The following is a 24,641-nucleotide window of genomic DNA, read 5'->3' on the forward strand; positions in this document are numbered from 1 at the left end:
TATCCTGCGTTTCTCTTTCCTCTTTCGATAACGGAATCAAACAATGCGATTGAAAAAGTCTCTTCATATTTCATGTAAAAATTACGCTATAATATTTCAGTATCTTCCATCATATACGATGTTTTGATCGTATTATTGGTTTTATTATAGAATTCTATTTTCTTCAGCAATTATTTCACGATCGAATAAAATTCAACTCGATGGTAAAGAATCAGAATAAAAGAAAAAAGGGAGGACCAAGCAGTACGACTCAGCAGTATTATGATTATATTTCATACTATCAGTACTCGACCATTTTTAAATTGGCAATGATTCGATTACTGTAATAAGATAAGGGTAATGGAAAATACAGTATTTATTAACGGCAAGCCGTCTTTAAGACGGTTGCACTGTTGCACGTGTCGGGGTGGATACGTAGGGAATGTACGGTCTAGTTCTTACGAGTTGTCGACATTCGGAACCTGTCAAAGGATTCGCCCTTCGCGTCGCGGCCGATGTACGAAGTCACGATATATGAAGAATTCACGATCAGTAATGCGTATATGGTAAAAACAACGTTTATTGTCATACATATATACACGGATACACAACTCAGACGTTAACATCAATAAACAATACATTCATTGGTAATGAGTACGTTCATGAACCGGTGATCGAGTGCGTGACAGTGGGACACGTTCGTTCGTTCGATCGCATTCAGCCCTGAACAACCGATTAATCTAACGAATTTGTGGAAAGGCAACGAACAATTCGACTTCGTTCCTCTCAACAGTTTTCATCAACATGCACGCGCGCAAGATATCCACATGAACGATTAACGTTCTCATCCGGTTCGAGAATTAACTGTACATCCCTGTTTTGCGATAATGCGATATGATGCGGGAGATCGAGTTACAAATCTATCGGTTCATTAAGGTGAAGGTAGTAGTCCAGCTACGTTCCTACTCAAAAATTACTACCCTGTAGTAGCGTTTGCTTGTTGCTGTCGTTTCTCACACGGTGGGCAAGAAAGTATTCAACCTGATTGTATGTACACATTCACCATAAGTTATGTATGTATACACCAATACTGACAAAGTGTCGAGAGCATGGAAGTTTGGCAATATTGCATTCTTTATACACGTATAGTGATTGCTGCGTGCGTATTCTCGCACTCTCTCAACACACGGCAGAACTGATATTCTTCGAGTTCAGTATTGCCAGATTTACTTACTATCATTTCGCTCGTGTATCTTCTGCTAGAAATTCGTACAAAGTTCTGTGCTTTACAAGTTCTTAAACGATACCGCTGAGATAATTTATTTTTTTAATATAATTCAATATCAACATCCTTTATAACATATTAGTTCTTTGAAAAAATGGTGAGACGCGTTTAGCTGCAATACATCAACCGTTGCTTTAAACTTTACCTAACATAGGGATCCCGTTAAAAATATCAAAACTTTAATGATTGATACCTCTCAAACTGTACCGCTAGGCGGTAGGTTCTTAAAATTTTAGCTAGTGGTAAATAATGTTGTTACTAAGACTTGGTCAAAATTATAACAAAATCGCGTGAAAAGTATTTTGCTGGACTACTACCTGTACGTTTTCATCCGGTTCGAGAATTAACATCCCTGTTTTGCGATAATGGGATATGATCCAAGAGATCAAGTTACAAATCCATCGGTTCGTTAAAGGTACACAACGTTCCCTTTCGCGTTCATCCGGTAGCAACGGTTCGCGAGTGACTTATCGGTGATCGATGATTGTTTTATCGACTTGTCGTATACAGCTACAGTTTATTGTCATAAAAACCATTTCGTTATGTACACCATAGAACGACATACACCGGTATGATATGCGTTTTACACGGTCATACGCGTGAACAACATCTATATAGTATAGTCCGGGGTATTGTGCGTGCACTTTACTACACGGTAGAAGCGTCGCTGACGATTTCTCAATGTAGATGAAAGGAAAGGAAGAATGATAGGAAGAGGAAGACCATGAAAACGTTTTCGAGGAATCCGGGCTTTTCAACGTAAAATTCGACGAATGCTAATTGAGGTGGAACGAGCTCCTCAGGAGATACAGATTTTTTTTCGTTCTCTTCTCTCGAATCCCTACGATGGAACGTGATTTGTACTCTTATCGTACATTCGATACAGCCGTTTTACGAGCTATAGATCACTATCACTAGGAAAGCGAGCATTAATCCTACGCGGTTTAATCGCGAGTGTCGTCGCAGCGACGTGACGCTGTTCCGAACGTTCTGTTGAGTCGGAGCGAAATGCGCTGGCGCAGGTGCCGGTGCCGGATATGATGAAGCTTTTGATTTTTTCACCGTGTCATCCATCAACGCGTTCGAACTGTTTCTTCTTAACACGGACGAAGTGTGACCCATTTTTCCCCTGTTTTTCGACAGCGAGCCATCACCCCATTCGAAATAGAGCTTCCCCTTTGGTTTCGTCGGATTGTACCTGTTGATGTTGATGAATTCTGTATGGTGTCGAGCAGGTTCTGAGGTAGTCCTTATTAAATGCAACTCTGAAATCATACCGTAGAAACCATTTCACTCGCCAGATCTGATAGACGTTAACTCTGTTATTAGATTGAAAAGAGATAGCTGAGTGCGGTTCGAGGTCCGAAAATTGAGCTTACGAAGCTTTTACCCTTTCGACTCCTATACCAGGTCGCGGGAACGTTAACGGATATCGAATTATATACGGGAAATATATATCAGCGAATATAATTGCTTGCCACGTGGGGAATGTACCGGGCGTAGCCGCGTAAAACGATCCGAATCGCGAACGACTTCACGGATCTAACTGAACTAGAAATTGGAAGTCGAACTCGGTCCGTTACCTTGCAGTCTTATCGTTCCTTCAGCTTTACCGAGCAGATTTTCCGCCGCGCAGGTATAGCTGCCGAAGTCATCCCTGTTTAATCTCCTGATGGTCAGGTTCAACTGATACGCGTAATCGCTCAACGGCGTCTCTGTTAAATCATGTTTCTCATCCGATAACAATTTGAAACCTGCAATCGTTCGATATATTCGTTTAAACGTAGTTTACGTTCTTACAGTTACAGTTATCGCTGGTTTTATGTTGCTCAAAGTTCGAGCCGTTGTCCGTTATAGAGATCGGAACATTTAGATACGTATTTGTTAGCGAGGTAAATAACGTGTACCATTCGATATTATATCCTTACCATTGTTTCTGTACCATGTATTCAGCGCCTTTGGCCAAGATTCGACGTAACAGTGAAGAACAACATCACTGTCGACAGGTGCCGCGACTAATTGGTTCGGGACTTTAATCAGCGGTTTAACTGCGTCAGGGAGAAAACTATAATTAATCATTGGAAGTTTGTCGGATGACTAGGGGTTGACCCGTAAATTTAACGGGCGCCGGTTCACTTACATCGCACGTTCACGTAATACCGTTTGCTGACCGTCGGCGGCACACCGTTCGACGCGATGCAAAGATAAGAGCCCATCTCCTGCCGTAGTATACCCGTCAGGCGAAGCTCCTCCCCTTCGTACGACTTTACTGCGTGAAGCATTTTCAACGGGTCACTTGAAATGCTCGCGACGGAATTTTACCTACTATATATTCATATTTCTGTTCCGCTTTTACTGTTCCCGTTCGTCCGGTAATTTTACTTTTATCTATTCACGACGTTCCCCATAGACCAAGTATCGATATTTCTGTTTTACATTACTAATCTCGTTCAAGAATCAATATTAACATTTTCGTTCATGAATTAACTTTAATACAATCTCGGTCGCAAATACAATTCAACTTTCACAGTCGGAATCTCTACTCTGCTATCCTCTTTTAAACTTTAAATGATAATTTTATGTGGTCATGTTCGTAATCGAGTTAGCCTATGTGAACGGTTTGAAAGTTCTTTCTTTAAACTGCGGCTGCGGCCAAAAATATTCCAGTGAAAACAAGTCAGATTTGCATATATTACGGGTATCTACGTGTGTATTAAACTTTTCGTTTTAACGTCATTGTTAATGCAACGACTTGGAAAACCTTTTTTCCCGATAGTCTGCTGCGGTATCTGTAGCTCGTCGTCGAACGCTGTTTAATCGTATTCCGTTTTAATATACCGTATATCGCTTTTATTGCGGTATTCGACGAACCCATGGGAAACGACGGCGGCGGTTCGGTTGAGCTCATTAAGGGATCCGAAACAACGAGAGTACTCCCTCGTGATACGTTTTGGGGAAGATCGTCGGAATCGCCGGGCATGATATAGATTCTGAGTGGTAGACACTTTCGCGGCGCAGTGTACACAGCGAATATTGCAATCGGGTATGCGAATCGATGGGGTCGGCGAAGAGGAAATATATGTAAAGTCAACATCCATCACTCACTGTTAGAAAGGCTAATCGGCTGGCTGATTTTCTACAGAACGCGATGGACCGTTCACGCTTTTACGTTGATACGTTCAACGAACGCAACGTCTCGTTGCGTGCATGAAAATGCGTGAATCACCTTACGTTTACACGTTCGCGTAATTCTTCTTACCACCGGGAATAATTCTTCATTTTAGAAACTAATATTTCTGATCGAAATCTGTTTGCGTTGGCAAACTGTTAGAACGAAATGAAATTTCATCAACCCTATATCACATTATCAGTGACGTTAAATAGATATCGAACCTGCTTCAGACGTGGATTGGACGAACTAATTTTAGTTAGTCGATCAAACTGTTAACAGTGATAATATTTGAAAACTGTTACCTCGTTGGACACTGTGCTCGGTTCTCAGAGTAATATTCCGTCCATCTTCCCGCTTCCAGGTGATTACTGGCTGCGGCGTTCCCGTGGCTCGACACCTCAATCGCAAATCACTATTCTCTTCGGCCGTTAGATCGGCAGAACCGTCTAAATCGACGATGTCCGGTGGTATCACCACTTTCATGTGTCCCGTCTGCGCAAACACAGTCACCGTATCGTTATTAACAATAATTGTGCGTCATCGAAAAAGGAACCGTGATTCGTCACTCGTACAAACCGTTCCCCTTTTTCCCCATTTAAATCAAGCTCAACGCACGAATTCGAAACCTCGGCAAACACGGCAGCTCGGCCGGAGACTTGCCTTTAATCTAGGTTTACTATCAGTAAAAAATACACGTACCATGGGGTTACTAGCCGTGACACAACGAAACGAATAACCCGGTACATGCGCCTCCTTTTTTTATCTCGTCCGCGCCGCGTCGTCCTTCCGTACGAAATTTCGCATTCAATTTTGTCGATGTTATCGCAAGTTTTATCCTTTCGATAGTAATATTTTCGACGTGTCAACCGTGTTGCGACCAATCGACGGTAATACAACGACGTTATCTATTAATTCTCCCCCTTCCCTGTCCACGTCCATATCGTACATAATATCGAAACAATTAAAATCGAAGTTGAGAGTGGCAATCATACGATACGTATCGTTAAAACGTTGTATAAATTCGTACAAAACGAGTCAATAAGAGATGTTACGTCCGAAAAATTGTTCAACGATTTTCTCAAAACGTGCTACGTGCGAATTTATTGTTGACGAATGCACACGTATCCCTAAGCCTCGTAATACGATCAGTTGCCTACTGAATAATTTAAAATAACATTGGTTATTGACTCGCACGGTGCGTATAGTTACCGAATGGATATGCGTAGGTGCAGGGAATAACGGAGAGGAAGACGTACTAACATACTAACCTGACTTCTCATGGGATCTGTATTAACTTGACACATGTACGTGCCAGAATCGTTCGGTTGGACGTTGGTCACGTGCAGTTTCCATGTGTTATGTCCGTTGTGAGTGACAGACAACCGTGGATTTTGAGCGACCATGTGCGTATGAATGGCCAGGATAGCTTTGGAGTCGGACTTCATCCAAGCGACCTGCATAATACAATCACGCACGGGACATGAACGTTTCTCGCAGTTTCAGCAGCCGATTACAAACCGCGATTCGCGCCCGCATTACTTACACCGTTCGCCCCTTATATGTATCTGTGTTATATCGCTGTATCCCAGAATTAGTTTATTATGGATGATACTTGTTGGTTCTGTCTGTCTGAAGCTGAGAGCGAGAGGAATACAATGCATACGTATATCTACGTGCCGGTAATACATCCTGAGAGGTTCCGGGAGGATGGAGGGTGCAATAAGAATAATGCGCTTCTCGCTTGAATCTACCAAGACTGATCGCCGGATGTTGCCGCTTTAGTGTCTATTGAACGCTGCGAGGCGCCTTGGTTACTTTCTTGATTAGACAGTTAAACCTGCGCCCGTTAGATCAGCCGCATTTAAGGAATCGTTCTTGTTACGCTTCCCTCGTTACCTTGTAATCGTTTACGAGCTATGAATAATAAATTTCGAAAGGTACGTCTCTCAACGGACAAAAGAGAGACGTAAATAGATGTGCGCGTAATATTTAACAGAGTAGCGGATGCTTAAAGGGACGTGGATTTTTGTCGTAGGATTTGCATCGTTGGTTACGCGCGGCGAGGAAAAAGTAGACAAGTTTACTTTTCGCTGGCTGTTACGTAAAGATAAACCAAAATTATTTACGCACGCGCGAATTACATATTTTAAACGACGTACAGGAAGAAGTTTCTCCCAACGCGAACGTAAAATGTTCTCTCCGATTTCCTCCCGTTGCCTCCTGCATTCATGAATCCCGACATAAATGCGCCCGTTAAGACTAGCAACGTAAATATTATACTGCAATAAAAGAGAGGCGCTCGCAGAAAAAAGGCTCGCGTTACGGTGTAACTCAACTCTCGTTCTCCATTTGTTGTTATCGCGAGACGTACAATAGAAGAACGTATTCGTCCCTTACGACTATTTGTAGGAAAAAGTTAAATCGTTGTACCTACGTAATACAAAACGGGCAATTTCACGCGTGAGCGAATATCGATCAGGAACCGGTGCCGATCGTGATCAGCCCGTTATGTAAATCTCAAAATTCATTTGTACGCGCAACCCCCCTGAAACGTAATTATTTACTTGAGGATCCTGGCGCAAGTGAATGAACACTGTTATTGGATTCCAGGATTCAAATTCCAATCGGTGTTCGTACTTCCCGTTTGGTCTCGTTTGTACGAACATGCATACTTCCTGCGCGCTCGATCTGTCGTATTTCAAACGACGGTTCCATTCAACGGGGGGTGAAAGGGCTTTTAAATCGTCGGGGACAAAAGCGGCGTTTTGATCCAACGGCAATGGAATTTAAGGTGTTCATAAATAACGCTGATGGACTGTTCTGGCCGACAGAATAATCCTACCTGTTGGCGGAAAGAATTTTTACGCAAACAATCAACGATCGAATCACCGCGAATACGCCGCAGCCTCATACACGTACGTACGTTACGTACGGATGTACGGATGTACGGATGTACGGAATGTACGCTGGTGTTCTAAAACCGAACACGTGCCGGATCGATGCGACGCAGCGAACGTTTAGAGCAATTACTCTAAACGAATCGTTTCTCGGGAAATCTTGATCCGGGAGGCGGCGTAATACCCGCGTGAAATGACGCGAAACATAATGGATTCTCGACATCCATCTTTTGTCTTCGCTATCCGATACGAGAGATCGTTCGCGTAACAATTTTCTCCGTATGAAATTTGTTACAGCGTCGTACCTTTAACGCTCTGACCGTCTCATCCGTATCTAGGCGATGCATAACTTTTCAGAGATGAGTCGAAGGTGGTTTTATCTATTCGAGCATCGGGATTCAATCAAATATCATTTTTGACACGTCGAATATGTATCCGAAGCTGGAAACTGCTTTAAAACGTTAAAATAAAAGCGGACGCTGAGAAAAGAGGGCGAAAGCGAAACGAGGGGTGGTTTCCGAGTGGCAAAAATCAGATCCATTCATGTTGTACGCTATATTAGCGACTCTGATTTATGTCTCTTCTTTTCGGGCTTCCTTTCTTTTCCCCGGGTACTTCCTGCTCGCTGTAACATTCGAATTCCCTATGCTTCCACTTTTCCCACTTCTTCTTCTTCTTCTTCTTTCCATCGGTACTGTGTCCTTTTCCATCCCTCGTACACGGTAGTACGAAATCCTCTGAACACGTGCCAAGACCGTTTCATCTCGCGATAGAAGCGATTGTCGATTCGAGCGCGCAATCAAACTTGGACTTCTTCTCGAAAGTGAATTTCTCGGCGGGTTCGTCCCGCAAGGAGCGGTGGACAGAGAGAACCACCCCGAGCGTACGGACCGAGGAGAGTGCGAACCTACGTATTTTGTTACCATCTGCACCGCGTATGTACATTTGATTCGCGTTTCGATATTCTCTCATCCGTTAATGCGCAGAACATAATGTACAGTGCAAATACACATTCCTGTGTCTGCACTTTACGTTATGTTCTATGCATTAACGGGTGAGAGAATATCGTTCACATATCGAGCTTTGGCAACAATACGTGTATACTTTACTCGGTTAACGCAATACGGTCTAGTCACGGTAACTATTTACGGAAGTACGATTTAGGCCGGCACTTACGTTTTCGAAGCGTTGCCCTTAATCGACTTACTAATTACATCGTGACACGTGGATGCAATTACCTTGTAAGATTGAAGATGATTAACGACGCAAGTGAAGGAGACGTCACGACCTTGAATGACCGTATGGTTCTCCAGGAGTGCTAGAAATTCTGGCTGGACCTCGGATTTTGGCATCGCTTGACCTACGGGGCCACGATGTGTAATTAACGATCGTCGAATTAATGATCCGTCGGGTTTACATCTAATTAGCACTGGTCAGCTTTAGATATGCGTTCGGGCCGGGAATAATATCGTACGATTCCATTGGACGTTTACCTTTACCCGTTCATTGTTTCTGCCGGATATTGATTTATTTAATCTTTTACATCTCTCGACAGCGAACAGCTTAATCTAGCTCGTCATGCATATAGCCCCCCCAATGCAGATTCACGGTGACTGTACTCGGTAAAGTTATGGGGCAATAATTCTTTCCCGGCGGCTATTCAGATTTAGTTTCTCCACCTCGTCCGATGCGCTTTTTGTGTCGCGTGGCACGTGGACGTCGGGTGGCCGAGGGGTGAAAAAGGAAGGAGAACAGGGCGTCGTGTAACGCGAGACGTTTATTAACCGTATCAAACTCGTGAACGTCGCACACTCTGACACCTTATTAAATAATAACAGTTCCGTGCCTGGAACCAGACGGGAAGAGGAGGAGAAAAAAACGAATTCGAGGCTGGTGTTACGCCTTTGTTGCGCGTAAACGGACGATGAAACGTGAAATTGGATATCAAACGAATATTTCGGTGCAGGAAACAAGAGCGGAGGGTAACGTTTAGCCGGTGGTGGGGCCGTTGTAATTTCTTCCCCGCGTTCACCTTGTGCGCGGGAATGCTTTTACGGAAGCTCCCAGAGACTTCCGATAGTGCTTTTAGGGGAATTTTATTTGATTCTTACCGAAAAGTGGAGCAAGGAAACGCCGCGCGGAAAGGAAAAGAGAAGTGCACGATGCTATTACAGATACAAGAGGTTCGTTCGTATCATTTTGTAGGGATTAAAAAACTTGTAACTTTTGCGCCCCGTGCTCCGACCAATTCAAACTTGTTCTCCCACTCGGCCCGCTTGCCTACAGCTCTACCTCTCTCGTCGCTGTAATTGGGTGAGGAGTTCTACTGCCGACGATTCTAAAGGAAGAATATCTCATTTGATTTCTTACCGAAACTCGAGTAAAGGAAGGCGGCCAGTAAGAAGCACAGAACAATGTCCTGCGGTGCCATACCATAGAGTGAGCCATACGCCATACGTTCTGCAACAGAAATCGTTTGGAACGATATGTATAATTTAAAACTTCTGAACAAGCGTATCGCGTTTATTGAACTATTCGAAATATTCGTCATTCACAAATAATCATTGAGAAGAGCTGTGCCTATTAAAGTTCGCTACGTTCTCTACTACGTGTTATCGCAGTCCCTACGCGAATCCCATAACTTTCCGTTTTCTCATGAAACAACACTACCGATAGCGCAATAATATATCAATCGGCCTGAAAAGGTCAGCGAAGAATCGAAGACGCATAATGCGACGGGCGGAAAGGGGGCCGGCAAAGTCAAGAATTTCGTACGGCTGTCCACGTTCAGCAGGTTCGGGTAGGGTGGGCAGCGGCGCGGGGTCAAGCTGGATCGCGTGAATATTAACTCGACAGTTGGTCGCCACATAAACGCCAACCGTTGATATATCCCGTCCTCACCCTCTAGCACCCAGCACCGCAATAATACTCGAATAGTGGGCGCCTGCTGCCTCCGCTCTTCCCTTTTCAGCCACCCTTCGCCGAATATTCGCCGCCGAGCCGCCGCCGTTACCGCCCCAACGAGTACGAGGAATACGCACACTCGCGCGAGTACCGCGCGGCGTTTGCACGTTCGTGCCAGCGGAGAGGCCCGACTAAATGAAAATTTCGCTCGTGTCGATGCCTGGCCCTTTATGACTCTGGGCCACGTTCACTTTGCATTCCTGAAAATTACGCGGCGGCTCTGGTTTAACTTAAATAACTCCCTAACCGACGCGTCAGTTTCATTCAGCGATAGGGTGCCGTGTTTCCTTCGGGGGATGGGAAGCCGCAGCAATCCGTTTTATACATATTTTCATTCGCCCGATGACCGATCGCGCAACTCGTGGGGCTGCGTGGGCGGACGCTATATTAGTCGGCCCCGGGAAAAAGCCCGCAAAGTGGCTGATATCCTGAATATACATAGAATGAATTTATAATTAATTGCTTGTTCAGCGAGTTTCATTAACACCTCGAGCTCCTCGAATGGCGCTGTTACTGAAGCGCTTAACACACTTCGCGCCACGCTGTTTTTGCGAGATCTTAGTTATAGCTGGTAACGCTACAATTTAGTTTGTTTGCTCAGATTTTTTATTCGTTTCCTTACAACAGCTGGTTCGTGGAGATTTCCAACTATCACATTACATTAATCCCTCGTGTTTACATTCAACATGTTTGAAATGTTCACCGTTCTTTCTGGCGTTTTTCAACTACACTCGCGTCACGATCAGTTCGCGCATAAATTGAAGCCTTTCTTAATATTTCAAAAGGATTGTGCGGTTGTAACCGTGGGCACAATATCGGTGGATAAAAAAAATCTGTCGCGTCAGACGATAATATAGTCTGAAATATTAAAAGGAATTTCTTTCCGTGTATGATAAACACGGCGGGGATGTACGGGGGCAGCGCGATATGTCAGTGACAAATGCAATGGCACGCGTATATTCGACGGTACAGAAGGGGGCGGGAAGGCAAATGAAAATGCGCGTGAGTCTGTACGAAGTTAAACCTTTAAAAATTCGACCACGCTTTTCTTCCGTGCGTATATGTAAAACTCGGACGAACGAAAATTACGCCGGCATCCGACCTGACTCGACGCGACGCTGTGAACCACGACGGCTACGGCATGCATACATATTCCCGGTTAAACAGTCCTGCGAAAGTGCATCGCGTTTCACCGGACTGCTGCTTTTTAGGCGGATATAGTATACGAGGCAGTCAAGTACCGGCCATCAGCCAGCAACCACTTCTTTTTTTTTCGTTACCCCCTTTTCGTTGTTTTTACAATATTTACAGCAGGGCAACATCGTAACTGAGACAAGAGAAAAAGCTTTTAGCGATTACACTTCCGCGTGGCGGTTCGCCTGAGACAGGCGAATCGTCGCGAATGTCGACGCGCTGCAAGGACTAAGCGTAATTAGCAACCGTTTCACGGTGCCGCGTGAAAGAAGTAAAGAATCCTCCATGCTACGGAGTCGGAGCAATTCATCGAGTTGCAAAATTGTGGCTACTGCTCGATTTATATTCGATCGATATTAAACAGAAATCCAGTCGGGATGTAAACTTAAACTTCTTGCTTTGTCATGCGCTTCGTTTAAAAGACTGTGGAACATGACTTACATTGTTATCAACAACTTTCATCCATCTTTCGACGATGTGCTTATCCAATTGCGGTAGAAACTTCGTAACTCCAGCAGGGTAAAGTAACCGATACGTTTTCGAAGCTTGTCAACTGCGTTGATGTGTTGTCAATGAAATATCGAGTTAAAAGCTCTTTGTAAAGTATTCAACTAAACGGCAGAGTAAATGGGCGGGCATAATATTTGTGCCACGTAGCATTGATAAAATCTTGCACGGATTCCATTTACATGATACCGCAAAGCCACGAAATTCTTTCTTATTACGCGGAGTCAAGATAGCGTACGATTGTACATCAAGAACGGATCGATAATTGTTTCTATTGTTTAACCGGAGGATTCCGGGCGCATCTCAAGCCCTCGTATCATGGAACCGACATATTATGTACAAAGCAGATGTTTTGAACGTAGAGCCATTTATCTGGAACGTGAATATAATTAAACGCAAAACAGCGTCACACGATCTTTTGAATATCCATCATTAGTTGTACCACAGCAAATTAAACATCGAAACACCAATTCCCGCACGGAGCATACATTTGCACGTCCGTCCGAACTGTATACGCAGAGAGTATTATAAACGCGCGCACGAGAATTGCATCCCGTATTACCAAGAGAATAACAGGCAACGAGTGTCTCTCTGCGGGGTCCCAATGAGCTGTTCTGTTGGTCACTTCTGACTCGAAGGAAACTGGACGTGGTTTGGTTACCAAAAGCATCTTTGATTCTCTGCATAAAGTCCGCCTCTCTGTCTATCTCTCCTCTCTGAATATCACGTAAAATGATCTTCCCGTGCATAATTACTAGCCGCATATCAATATTCTGATATACCCGACAGCGTGGCAGAGACAGAAGACGAGACGTGTGTAATACAAACATGTGGCGTACATCTTTAATGTCGTATCCTTTATTCGAGGGTGGAATGTGACCAAACGCGTGACGTTAATGCAAAGTTTCGCTTTTCCCAACGTACGATAATTAGAGAAGCGAAATCTCTGGAAAGTTTCCTGACCACTTCCACAAATTTCCACGTAATGGTACTTAGGTTGGACAGGTGCACCGTGTCCTGAGATAGGTGCGGTAAAAAATACTTCGCCCGCACACACACGGGAACGAACGGCACCGGGTACCAGGCACATAAAGTGCGTCTGGAAAGCTTCGAAGTCTGTTTGGAAGATCTTAAACGTTAGAGCTTAACCGACACCCACAGAGGTACAAGGAGAACGGTTCGGTAAGAGAGTACCGAGATGTCTAGGCGAAAAGAAAGTAAGGGAGGAAAAAAGGAAAGGTAACTTCGGCTGTATCACACACACAACACGGCCCGTCTCTCCTTTCTTTTTCGCTTCTTTTTCTTTTCCTCTGGCTCTTCGCCGTTCTTCCATCTTCGTTTTTTTTCCCCTCCTTCCACTATCCTGACTTCTGTAGCGCGAAAGGAAATAAGAGTCGCTCCATGGCATCGTCTATCCGTTCATTTTACCAGGTTTGCTGTCGGAGCTATTACTTACGAGTTTCCACTTTCCTTCACGGATCTACTTCTCCGTCTTCACATTCTCTGCCACCACCTCCTCCGTTCCACTGCCTCTCTTTCTATTAACCCCAACTATATTCCATCGTTCTCCATGGTATCGCACTCACATACACTTAAAAACTGTACACGCTCCTCGAGCACTCTCATCGAATGCTTTCGGTCGAAGCTCCTTAGTTCTTCTCGCGCCGCTCCGGTTCCTTTGCATTCAGCTAATCTTCTCACCGGATTTACTCCTCGAGCTGCTTTTCGTTTTTGCCGGCAAGAACAAGCAACCTCCGTTCTAACTAAGTGCCACGAATCTTTCATAGCACGATGCGGGGGCGAAGAAAAAAGAAGAAGGCGGGGGGAGGAGGAAAAACAAAACCGGTGTGTCTCTGTCCTGGAGAAATCGATTTTTGTGGCTGCGTTTTACTTGCAGAACAACTAACTTGTATTATCAGAGGGTCAGAGGTCGGGGGCGAGTCAGCCGGCGCTATGCGGCGACGGCGAGAGTATCTGCAAAACCCGTGACAAAGTGTTACTAACTCGTAATTCGATTCGACTGCAATTCGAACAGCTCCCGATGGATAATGCCTACACTTCTGCACAACCGTAGCGTACCTCCATTAGGCCAGTTTACATGGTACACTTGCTACAGCTCTAGCTAAATACCACATTCAGACTATCTGCGAATCAGGCATTTGGTTAATACGACTTAAGTAGGCGACTCAATCGATTCTAATACCATCGTCGTAGCGTCGCGTATATAATGCGTGAGCAACAACGAACAGTTATGTATACATAATTAGTCCGTCCAGCCGGTGCAGAGAAGAAAAAAAATGGAATATCATAATCGGGCGGTCCGATACTCATAAAAATTTACATAAGAACGTAGACTTGCGAGGGAGCGGAATACAGCCATTACACCGATTCCTCTGATAAAACGAAAATCGATTACGCAACCTCTGGTAACGCGGTACAAAAGCCGGCTTAATGATTCGCTTTTTGTTAGACGACCTATAATCCTTAATTGAGAGAAATTTTTATTTCTTAAAAAGCTTCGCCTTAGTACGAGCAACAAAAGTTTCTCTAGCATATTCATTTGGTAGGTCCCAGTGATCTGGGAAAGTGCAACTTGTACTCCGCCTCCTCCTTCCCATCTTCCACTCTCGCTTGCCTTCCCGCTTCCTTTCTAGTTCCTTTTATCCCTCCATTTTCCCAGCTTTCGCCCCCTTCGAGCTCGTTAACGTACCGAAAAGGTGTAGGGGAATGGCGATTGACTATCGATGAGAGTCCGACCAGGAGGAAGGGAACCAACTTTTCGGAGTTCAAACCTCGAACTCGATACGTACGTCGGTACTGTGTACATATACACTTTGGTTTAGCATTACTTACTCCGAGCGTTATTGCTCGCAGTAAACGGATAGATACGTAAGATCCTGCTATTTAATCTTCACCGTGGGATCCGACGCCTTTGTCATCGATTCGTCGAAACTGGATCGCGTGAACCAGCATGTTACATCGTGAAATATTGATAGGATCCCAATTTGCATTTCTTCGAACTGCGATTAGAATTGTAACAGCGTTTTAACGAGAGGTAGCGGGTCGGTATGGATATTGGAAGATTTTCAGAAGTCACTGCTGCCGCGGATAACTCTATTATCGATTAGCGAGTTCGTGATAAAAGTTAGGTCACTTAATGGAACGTTTGAAATTCCACGTGTACGGGGATATCGTGAAAGTTTTCTTAAGCCATTAAGGGACGGGGCGCACGGTCAATGGGAAGAAAGTTTCGTCCGATGATGTGGAATCGTTCAACAGGCAGCAGGGAGCCGAGTGTGTGAGGATCGCGACTGTACGAGAAAAAGAGAGGAGGTTACCTCGGCGTGAATTCGATATGCGCTGCCTTTAATCAACACGGGCGCGATGAACGTGTTCCCGCACATGTCCAGAAATAAAATTTTTTTCAACCCGACCGAGAAGGGTGACACGCGTGTCGCATCGGGTAGCACCCTTCATCGGGCGAACTTCGATAGTTCAAACTCTCGTTGGATTTCTGGGAAACGTAATCACGCATCGGTGGAGAAGCTGCCTGCGCGCCGTCAGACACCTTTGTAAACGAAACGGGGTACGGTGGATCTATGCGTGTATTGTTAAAATTTTCACGTGTATTGCGTACCGTCTCATGCGAGAAGTAATAATTAGCAGCTTTCAACGTTACAAAAAGGGAACAACAGGTAAAGCACAGACCTTCCTAACTTCCAGGCGCAGTGGTTATTAAATTTACCTCGGGAAGCTGTCCATCCGAATGGCTACTCAAAAGCAATTTTATCCATCCTCGTTAGCATACACGTGTACCGTGAACTAATAGCTAACCGACAATTTTTCATTTTTGATGAGATACCATGGATTGTGATACGGCGGACGTGGCATTCGCGTTTCAGAGAACCATTCAATTGCCCGTCGTTTTCACTCCGCGGTGGCATCCTTTCCTTAATCATTTTCCATCCGTTGAAATCGAACGGCAGCGTGGCGGAAAGAAATGAAAAATGATTTTGCCTCGCGCGTGAAATCGGATCCTTCGAATAGGTCTAACGTGGTGGCCGTGGTACACACATATATGTAATATGTATATACATATATATATATATATGTATATATCTCGGCTTATCGATCGAGCGTCTTCCGAGTTCCGCGTTATCCGCGTAAGTACAGAGGCTGGATCGTTTCACGAAACGCAGTAGAAGCACACGTAACCTACCACGAAATGGCAAATTGACTATCGATGAGCATAGACTGCCATCCGAGTAATAGCCGCAGTTAGGTTTGTACAAGAACTCGGTCCGCGTGCTACTCCTACCGGCTTTACTCTATCCTATCCCGTCGTTTTCTATCTCCGTCTCCTTTTCTCTCTCTCCGTTCCCATGGAACGATGGAACTTAAGGATTGTGGTTTAAACTGTCTGTAAAGTTGGCTCCACCTTGACTTCCCTCCCGAAGCTCTTCTGGTGCACCAACAGGCCTCGTTGGTTCGTGAACGGTTGCACCGGGAGCCCGACTTTCGCGAACGATTCTCTGCTCTCCGGACTGCCACTGTCATGGATATCGGCGCGAGGGTACGAAGCGACGCGGGATGAAAAATATTACAGGAGCGCAGCCTGGACGGGGATGAAATTCACTTATGCACTTCCGTCACACCGTAAATTGAATCGAGGGAAATGAGGCGGGCGATCACGGGCAACGGCACCAGAGCGAGAACTCTCGTTTTCTCGCTTACTTCCACGGCGCGAAGAGATTTGCGCCTGATTCCACGCGATCAAGGTCAATATAAAAGTAAGTCAAACAAGATTGATTGAATTACCGGAACGCGATTTAAAGCCATGCACGCGGCAGGGAATCCGGAGGGAGAGGCATGTCGCGTCGCCCTCGTGTCTCTCCTTTTCCGGCGGGTGGTGATGACTGCGCGGAATTTCGTGCCAGGAAATTCCCAGGCATCGTGACATTGGCCCCATAGTTCGGATGCACCCGAGAAACACCGGGAATATCGGGTGAATAGATTTTAAGAATTGATGCTTCAATCTCGACGGAGTGACTGCTAGTCGCTTTAGGTAATCGCGTACGCGCGCGAACCTCGCACGATGGAAAATCGTATCGGTAAAAGAGTACTTTACTCGCGGTTTTCTAGCGAGAGAATCGTGGCAATTCATTAACCGTGGCCCATTATGACCCCGCCTTTTTCATCCCTCAGGATGAAACGAGCCGGGTTTTAATTTGCAGTCTCGCTTTCAAGTAACAGTTGCATCGTTTATAATTGTACCAGCGGCCTGTAATGAATAAATAAACCTTCAGTGGCGGGTACATGCGTGTTTCCCGGTTAATATGTTTTATTTGCTGGAATTATTCAACTGTTTGTTGTCGTGCTGTTGAAGCCAGCCGACGGTAACTTTGGTTTCTCTCGTCTCCCTTTCTGCTTTCAGAACCTGCGGTCTTGTCTCGCGTTTAATTGTAACGCGGAAAGCTTCGTATATCAATATCAATTCTTCTCTGCTTCCATTCGGTGTTTCATATTTCAAAATTTTGTCACGTAGGAAAGCCGATATTTCATATTAGGTGCGCGACATAATAGGAATAACGTGTTGGCGAGCGAAAATGTTGAAATATTCTCGAACCAGAAGGGTTAAAGCATCTGTATTCTCTCGGTGATACGGTGTTTATCGGGGAACAGTTTCGAAACTGCTGCGTAAGAGCTGGCGGTCGAATGATGGGTCGTGCAAGCACGTGAACCGGTCAAGATGTGCCGAAACCATCGTAAAGCTTCTAATCTCACTCGCAGTGTGTTTCTCATAGATTCAATTATGACACCGGCTAGGTTACCCGTGCATGCATAGCAGTGCAAATTCTCCGGGAGTTCGAAGATCCTTCGACTCTCCGTGGACCTGCGGAGCGGAGTTATCTTCGTGGAGGGAAGCTTGCGGTCGTTGTATTAAAGGATCGCTTACGGAAGAAAATGTTTGCCAGCGCCACGGATTCTATAGGTCGATGGGAAATTATGTTTTGATAATCGTGATCGCGACTGTACATATTCTCAACGAAAAAATAAATCCGTGTGTACCAGTATAGATTGAGCGTAGGTACATACATATACCTGCTTAAAGCTTTAAACATGATTGAAATTACGATGACGTCCACCGATTGTTCGCAGTTATCATTACATTAATTACTTGGCATTATTGTATACCACGATCAAGCCGATTCTAATTGAAACGTTCACGAACAATGCCATTTTATTAATCGGTGATTCGACATACACACTCCCCTAGTATCGTCTATCCTACATATTGGTTGAACGAGATTTTGAGGTACAGAAATAGCTTGACGAAAATTATGTCGGCAACATAATTCTTGCGGTTACTGTTGTATATATATGTTATAAGCTGACCGTTCTCCGTCACGGGTATTTGTAACGTGTACTATCCCAACACCGGAATAATATCCAAACCTATTTGCCCGTAACAAGCAATTTAATACAATATATTAATATCGACAAAATTTAAATTAGGGAATCATCGAATTATCCAGTGGATTATTGGATTCTGTATAATTTAATTATTTTACTAACACGGAAGAAATACAATAGAATCCTAATATCCAAACGAAACGAACATATTGCGGTTCATAACTGTAGAACTGAGATCTTGCGGTTACATTGTTTTTTCAATTGTACATCAAGCCAGTCTCGCAATTTTTAACGTTTAATCAAACATAACGAGTGTAATGGATTTGACTGCTGTCACAATCGTGAAGCGTACAGAAGGATGTAAGTGCGTTAATTCGGAAATTATTGGGATTAAAGATCGTAATGACTCTAGCCAGCCTTTTACGTCGGAGAGTAACAAGGTAGAGTTCGCAGAGAATTGGAGGGTATGAAAAAAGGGGTACGTACATACGTAAAGAGGCTTAGGGGTGACAAACCTAGCGCGCAGCGCAGGGCAACCCCAGCACTTTGCAAGACCGCGAGATCCTTGTTTCCCAGCTTGCTATAAGTGGCACTTAGGGATTTATCCCGCATTCGGGCATTCAAGTATGTCTCCACAGCAACGCCTCGATCCTACCGATCCCCCATGGTAATAAGACTTAATGGATTCGTAACAGATCGCGGTCAAAGAGAAACCTATAGAATGAAACCGTGGTTTCAAGCGTTTTCGTACACGACACGGCAACGGCACGGCACGCGAGAGCATCTACGTGCTGCGTTCGAACGATCGATCGAATTTTCATAGGTACAATGCAGCAAATTGATTCTATGTGAACATCGTAGTAACAGGCAAATAGCCCATTATGGAGTCTAATACAATAATATGTCAAGTGCGCAGCAAATTATTGACGAAGCTCTTCTGTGCGAGCGTACTGCATTATGAAGAAGCGGCTGCGAGTTGCGAATAATGCTTCCGGAATCCACTGATAAATGCCGAGAAAGAAAGATGATAAACGTTTGCATCGCACAGACAACTGAGCTGTAACGAAATTAGGTTTAATACAAAAGTCTGTAGTAGGAGCGATACAGAAAGTAAGAGGATACTCGAACATAGTTTTGCAAGCATGTCGCAACGGGGAACGTTGAAGTTTCAGTATCTCCAGGAGCGTGATTGTGTTTTAATAGACGTTACGCACGAATTGCCTTCAATCGCGAGCGTCTGTATCTTAAACGACGATGGCTCGGCAGTCGGATTTTGAAAGGATCAGACACGAGCGAACCTGGCGGGGAAACTCGGGGACGACGGAGCACGACGAAAGAGGCGAAAACGACGGAGAGAGAGACGCGAGTTATGCGCTACAAGCGGAACCAACACAGGAAGCTCATTAAGTTGCACCCCGCGGGCTGGGCCGCGCACAGAGAGATACACCAGGTGCCCCTTTACCTCTTTCGTTCTCTCAGTGCCCCCCACCTGTTTCGCCTGGCCTTGTTGTTTGCCTCGCGATGCGCGACGCATGCCTTCTACGCATTCAGTGTCACCTTCGTTAGGCGACATTGAGAAAAAATTATGATAATGACGATCGCGCCCGAGGGCATTCCCGCGTTGCGCTTTCTCCGAGATTCGAGTGCTTTTCTCTTCCCTCTCTGTTCTCCATGAATGCGGAGAGAGAGATCTCTTTTCTGGCTCGGCGACGAACCACCACCCCCGCCAAAGCATTCAGCCGTTCTTCGAAATTCTTTTTTATTTACCGCGAACAGTCGCCAGTACAATATACGCGAATCCGTATCGCGAGCTACGGACTCTTCTACCCCGTAATAAATAAGCTCTAAATGATTCAGGTTGAAAAGAAAAAGTAGAGAAAACGGCACCGACGCATCGAGGCTTTCCTTCTGTCTTTTTCCCTTTCCTTCTTTTTTTGTACACTTTTCGCTGTTTATTTAACTTTCCAGCATCATGTAGAAAACTCGATTCAAGAATTTTATTTCCCGTTGGTTTGCGAGGGAACCCAATTATATCTGCTTGTCGTTCTTATTCAATCAGACGCGATACGACTCTGTAATGCGAGATTTCGCTATTTTCTCCCCTTTCGAAAGCGAAATTGAGTTCGACTAGTTGCTCTCGCATTTCAACTTCCGGGCAACTATCGTCACTTCAGTTACCACCGACAGCCAAGCTGCCTCACACCCTCGCTCGAACCTCCGTTTCCGTCGACTTCTATTTTTTCCCACGCCGTTCTATAGAAGCCAACCACGCGAGTTTTTACGTTCACCGAAAATACATGATTTCAGCTTCGATGGATGACAAACAGAAAGAAAAAGAACGAGCAGACGAGGGATGTAAGCACGATAATTACCAACACTCGCCGATGTATTGAATAGTAGTCGATGGTGAAAGGTAATAGCCGAGCAATAACATTCTAACGGAGAACAGTATCATCAGTCAATCTGCTGTGGCACGGCATGTTTATTACGGACACGAGTTACTGTCGGTGGAACAAATGCCCCTACCCGAACGGAAAGCCACTCCAGCCAAACCTGTCCATTATTCCTGTCGTTCACTTTCGTTACTTCCTCTATATAACATCCCTCGTCACGATGTAACGTGCGCCGCGATGAAAGGGTACAGAAACAAACGCACCACGCCGCGTTGCTCCGCGTTACCGCTCTGCGCGAAATTAGAAGTGGACGAGCAATAAGGTGGTTCGATTTTCACGGCGTTCCGCACCGGAAAAAACGTCGTCGATTAAGCGAGGATCATCGGAAATTCGCTCTTTTCCCCTTTTCTTGTTTTTTTCTACCCGTTCCGTTTATGCTACGAATTAGTTTCGCAAATTCTTTTTTATCGACTATACCGATTTGAACCCTTTGAGAGGTTTTACGTTTGCACCGATGGATGTAATCGTATCAGGAACAAACATCGTAGTAAAACTCGATAAAATTAAAGTACCGTTTAATTAGGGGATAACCGGGTGCGGAAAATGGCGAAGCAGAAAAAAGCGGTTTATCTTGTTTGTAACAACCTTTAAACCTTTTTACGTCATTTGTTCTACCTGCTTCCTATTTGTTCGATTTTTGTTTTGCGTTATTTTTTTGCCACTTCTCTTTTTTCGCGAGAGCTTTCAGTTTTGATTTAATATCTATTAACCCCGTGCAAATGTAATATCATGCTAGTCACGTTCTCGTGCGATCCCCCAGACTGCATATAGTTTCTAATATATCTTCTTGACGTATTCTTTTGTTCGACGGTACTGACGCGTTATACGATGTTAATAAAATAAGCTCAATTACCAAGGGGCATCGTAAAGAAAGCTGGTTCAGATTCAGATGCAATTACCGTGCTGTGAGACGGGATGAGAGAAAGATAAGCACAGACGTAAATCAGAATACTCGTAGATCAGGATATAACCGTCGCGAAACTTTTTGTTTGCATTTCATCCACTTATCTTTTTTCGCAAAATGAAGATCAACAATACGAAGGCTATTAAAGAAGAGTATTCGTCATTTATCTTGATTCAAGAACGAGGGAAGGAATAGCCGTTATTAACAGGTAACGGGGGTGAAGCGACGGCCGGGTGTGTCAGCTCCGAATTACAAGGCTTGATAAAACGTTGACGAAAAATTTATTAGCGAGGTCCATCAAACATTCGAAATGCATTTACGGATTACTCATGCGTGACAACAATGCGAATCAGAGGATTGCATTCGGTGTATCGCATCTCTGTATCTGCATCGAAGAAAATCTAGGAATCTTCTATTTTGATTGCACGAACGGGAATAAGATATCTATTTCGCATATACATACGTACGGAGGAAATGAGATTTGCTATGCATAGAAAAATAAACTGAACCTTGCTTCCATTTCCTGTTACAACTATATAAAATCCAACAGGCATTCAACAGGATACATAACGATATTCAAGTGAAAGGAACTTATCCGATCCCGTATAAATATTATATGCCTTCTTCCCGTGCTTTTCACGAAGTTTCGCGTACCGGTGTAATTAAGTAATGGGAGCTCCTGTCGATGTTAATTTTCGAATTTCGCAACTCCTCGAATATCCTATACCGACTATTTCGAAAGTCGTTTCAGTTCAAGCTGTGTTTTATAGAGAATGACAAAAAAGCTAGAAAAAGCGCAAAAAAGAGAAAAAGGCAGGATAACGGAAACATTCTAGCAGTTTTATTTAATTCAATCTTGAAAACTTTTAACTAAGGAAGACTTCGTAGACATCGCTTACCGCTACCCTCTCCTTCCTCTCTCTCTCTCTCTCTCTCTCTCTCTCTCTCTCTCTCTCTCTCTTTCTCTCAACCTCTTGTCCCGCCGTCCCTTCCATTTCCACGTTCCCATTCCACTTCTCGATCTCGCACTTCCACTATCATCGCGACATTGCCCGAATTTTGAACATTAGTTTGCGAACCATTTAGCACAACTACTCGGTGCCTGCGAGCGTAGTTCGAATCACGGCACATGCATTGGCGTGCAGCTTAAACCGCAATGCTTAGTACTACCATAGTGCTCGCCGGTACAGTCATTGTACATTATGCTCGGCGAGTCTTCATCCCCGTGTATAGGAAAAGCGTATAACAGCATTCCCGGGACATGTGCGAAGGTAATTGGAAAAGAAGCGAAGAGCTGCGCGCACCTCGAGTGAGGCGACGTTCAAATAAATCGCCAGGCACTATGGCTGTACAGCAGGAAATTTTCGTTTGTACAATGGGTCGAGCTATATTCGGGATAATTACAAACGGCGCTCGAACGAGGTAACCAATATTCTAATAGCCTGATTCTATTGTGAAACTCGAGCGTTAAGATTAAATCCTGACCATTATCATCGTACGAGGCAGAATACATTAATTAGTTTGCTTGGAAAAATCACACTGTCTGAAATTCAATTCGTTTTATCAATCGTTAGGATCTAAGCTACAAGAGACAGATATCGTACCATATTTCCCAACACCTCGGTATTGTTTAAACGCGAATGAAAATACATCGTTTCAATTTTTACGAAAATAAAACGTTTCGAGTAATTCTTAATTATTAACATACTGCATTTGATTTCCACGTTCACGTTAAAATCGGCATAAACCATCGGAAAAATATAATGAACCGAGACTTTTCTTGATTGGCAGCGAGCATGAGAAAGCATTACTTTTTTAATTGAAGGGATTTACGTGATAATACGCGTACACACAACTTTTGTAAGTTTCCAAGAAGGTATGAAGATAGTGCGCCGCACTTGAATAAGAGCACACGCAGTTCTTTTGATATTACTGAAGAGCGCAATTTCACGTTACATGTAATCGCTTAAAAGCAACGCTTATGCTAGTTAATTGCCATAAATGCACGGGCTGGTACATTTCTCTCTCTTTCTACAAATATTAATTATCCCTCGTCGCGGCGAAATATTAACTTTCGACATTCAACGACGTGAACAGTTTCTCTTCGTGCTTATTTCAATTGTACTGTGGCATAAAAGCGTTATGAAAAACATTGTTTTAAGAAATTAATCGAGACGATAACGGTAATCGACTTGTATGAAATGCAGTTTCGACCCCCTCTTCTATTACGTTTTAAATTTCATGCTGCAGCTTAACGATCCGTACAAATTCAGATTTAATATAAATTGTGCAGTCTATTCGAATTTCAAACTATGCATATCCCGTGCTACTTAATTTATTAAAATAATCATTGCTCCACACTGTGACGAGTTCACTGAATTACTGGAATTACGATATCTATTTAAAGAAATGAACTTTCTTTTCCCTTAATTAAAAATAGGATATTATCCGTAAAATTCAGTTGTTAATAGTGTCATTTCGTAAAACGATCTATCATAGTAATCGTAACAATTGCGAAAATAAAGATTGAAACGTATTTAATACCAATCTTTTATCTTTTCTAAACAAAATTACACTAGATCTCCTAATAATAATTGTTAAAAAAAAGTGTAAGGAAAGGATCTCTGTCTCACTGTTGATCGCGTTACGAAAAACATTTTGTTGAAGTTGAGAAATAACGTTACTTACCGCGTACAGACGCGTGACGAGATTTAATATCGAGCCTTGTCAGCCAATGACACAATAATCTGATGTCATAACTGTTGCTCTTCTCGAGATGATGCTCGATCCAAGTGTAGCGCGAATGCTGAGAAGTGGCGCGTACCGCACCAAGGGACAGACGGTGCGCGACTGTGCGCCGAACACCCTCGCA

General features: G+C 44.0%; 1 protein-coding gene across 4 annotated transcripts; it reads right to left on the bottom strand.

The window, feature by feature from the left end:
* Positions 1-541: 541 nt before the first annotated feature.
* LOC108625245 (lachesin) lies at positions 542-24,618 on the bottom strand. 4 transcript variants are annotated; one of them, XM_018025084.2, is made up of 9 exons: positions 24,458-24,618; positions 9,704-9,793; positions 8,572-8,693; positions 5,705-5,890; positions 4,739-4,928; positions 3,405-3,533; positions 3,193-3,312; positions 2,848-3,018; positions 542-2,529 (listed from the first exon to the last, which is right to left on the bottom strand). In XM_018025084.2, exons 2-9 carry the CDS (start codon positions 9,786-9,788, stop codon positions 2,156-2,158), a joined length of 1,377 nt encoding a protein of 458 aa, XP_017880573.1. In that variant the 5' UTR covers positions 9,789-9,793; positions 24,458-24,618; the 3' UTR covers positions 542-2,155. The 4 variants fall into 4 exon arrangements, with proteins under 4 accessions (XP_017880573.1, XP_017880574.1, XP_026669521.1 ...); XM_018025085.2 differs by lacking the exon at positions 8,572-8,693; XM_026813720.1 differs by lacking the exons at positions 9,704-9,793; positions 24,458-24,618 and adding an exon at positions 5,980-6,332 and having other exon boundaries at positions 8,572-8,661.
* Between the last annotated feature and the right edge of the window lie 23 nt (positions 24,619-24,641).

The sequence above is a fragment of the Ceratina calcarata genome, unplaced genomic scaffold (genome assembly GCF_001652005.2).
Source record: "Ceratina calcarata isolate Rehan_Ccalc_2016 unplaced genomic scaffold, ASM165200v1 scaffold35.2, whole genome shotgun sequence".
Lineage (NCBI taxonomy): Eukaryota > Metazoa > Arthropoda > Insecta > Hymenoptera > Apidae > Ceratina > Ceratina calcarata.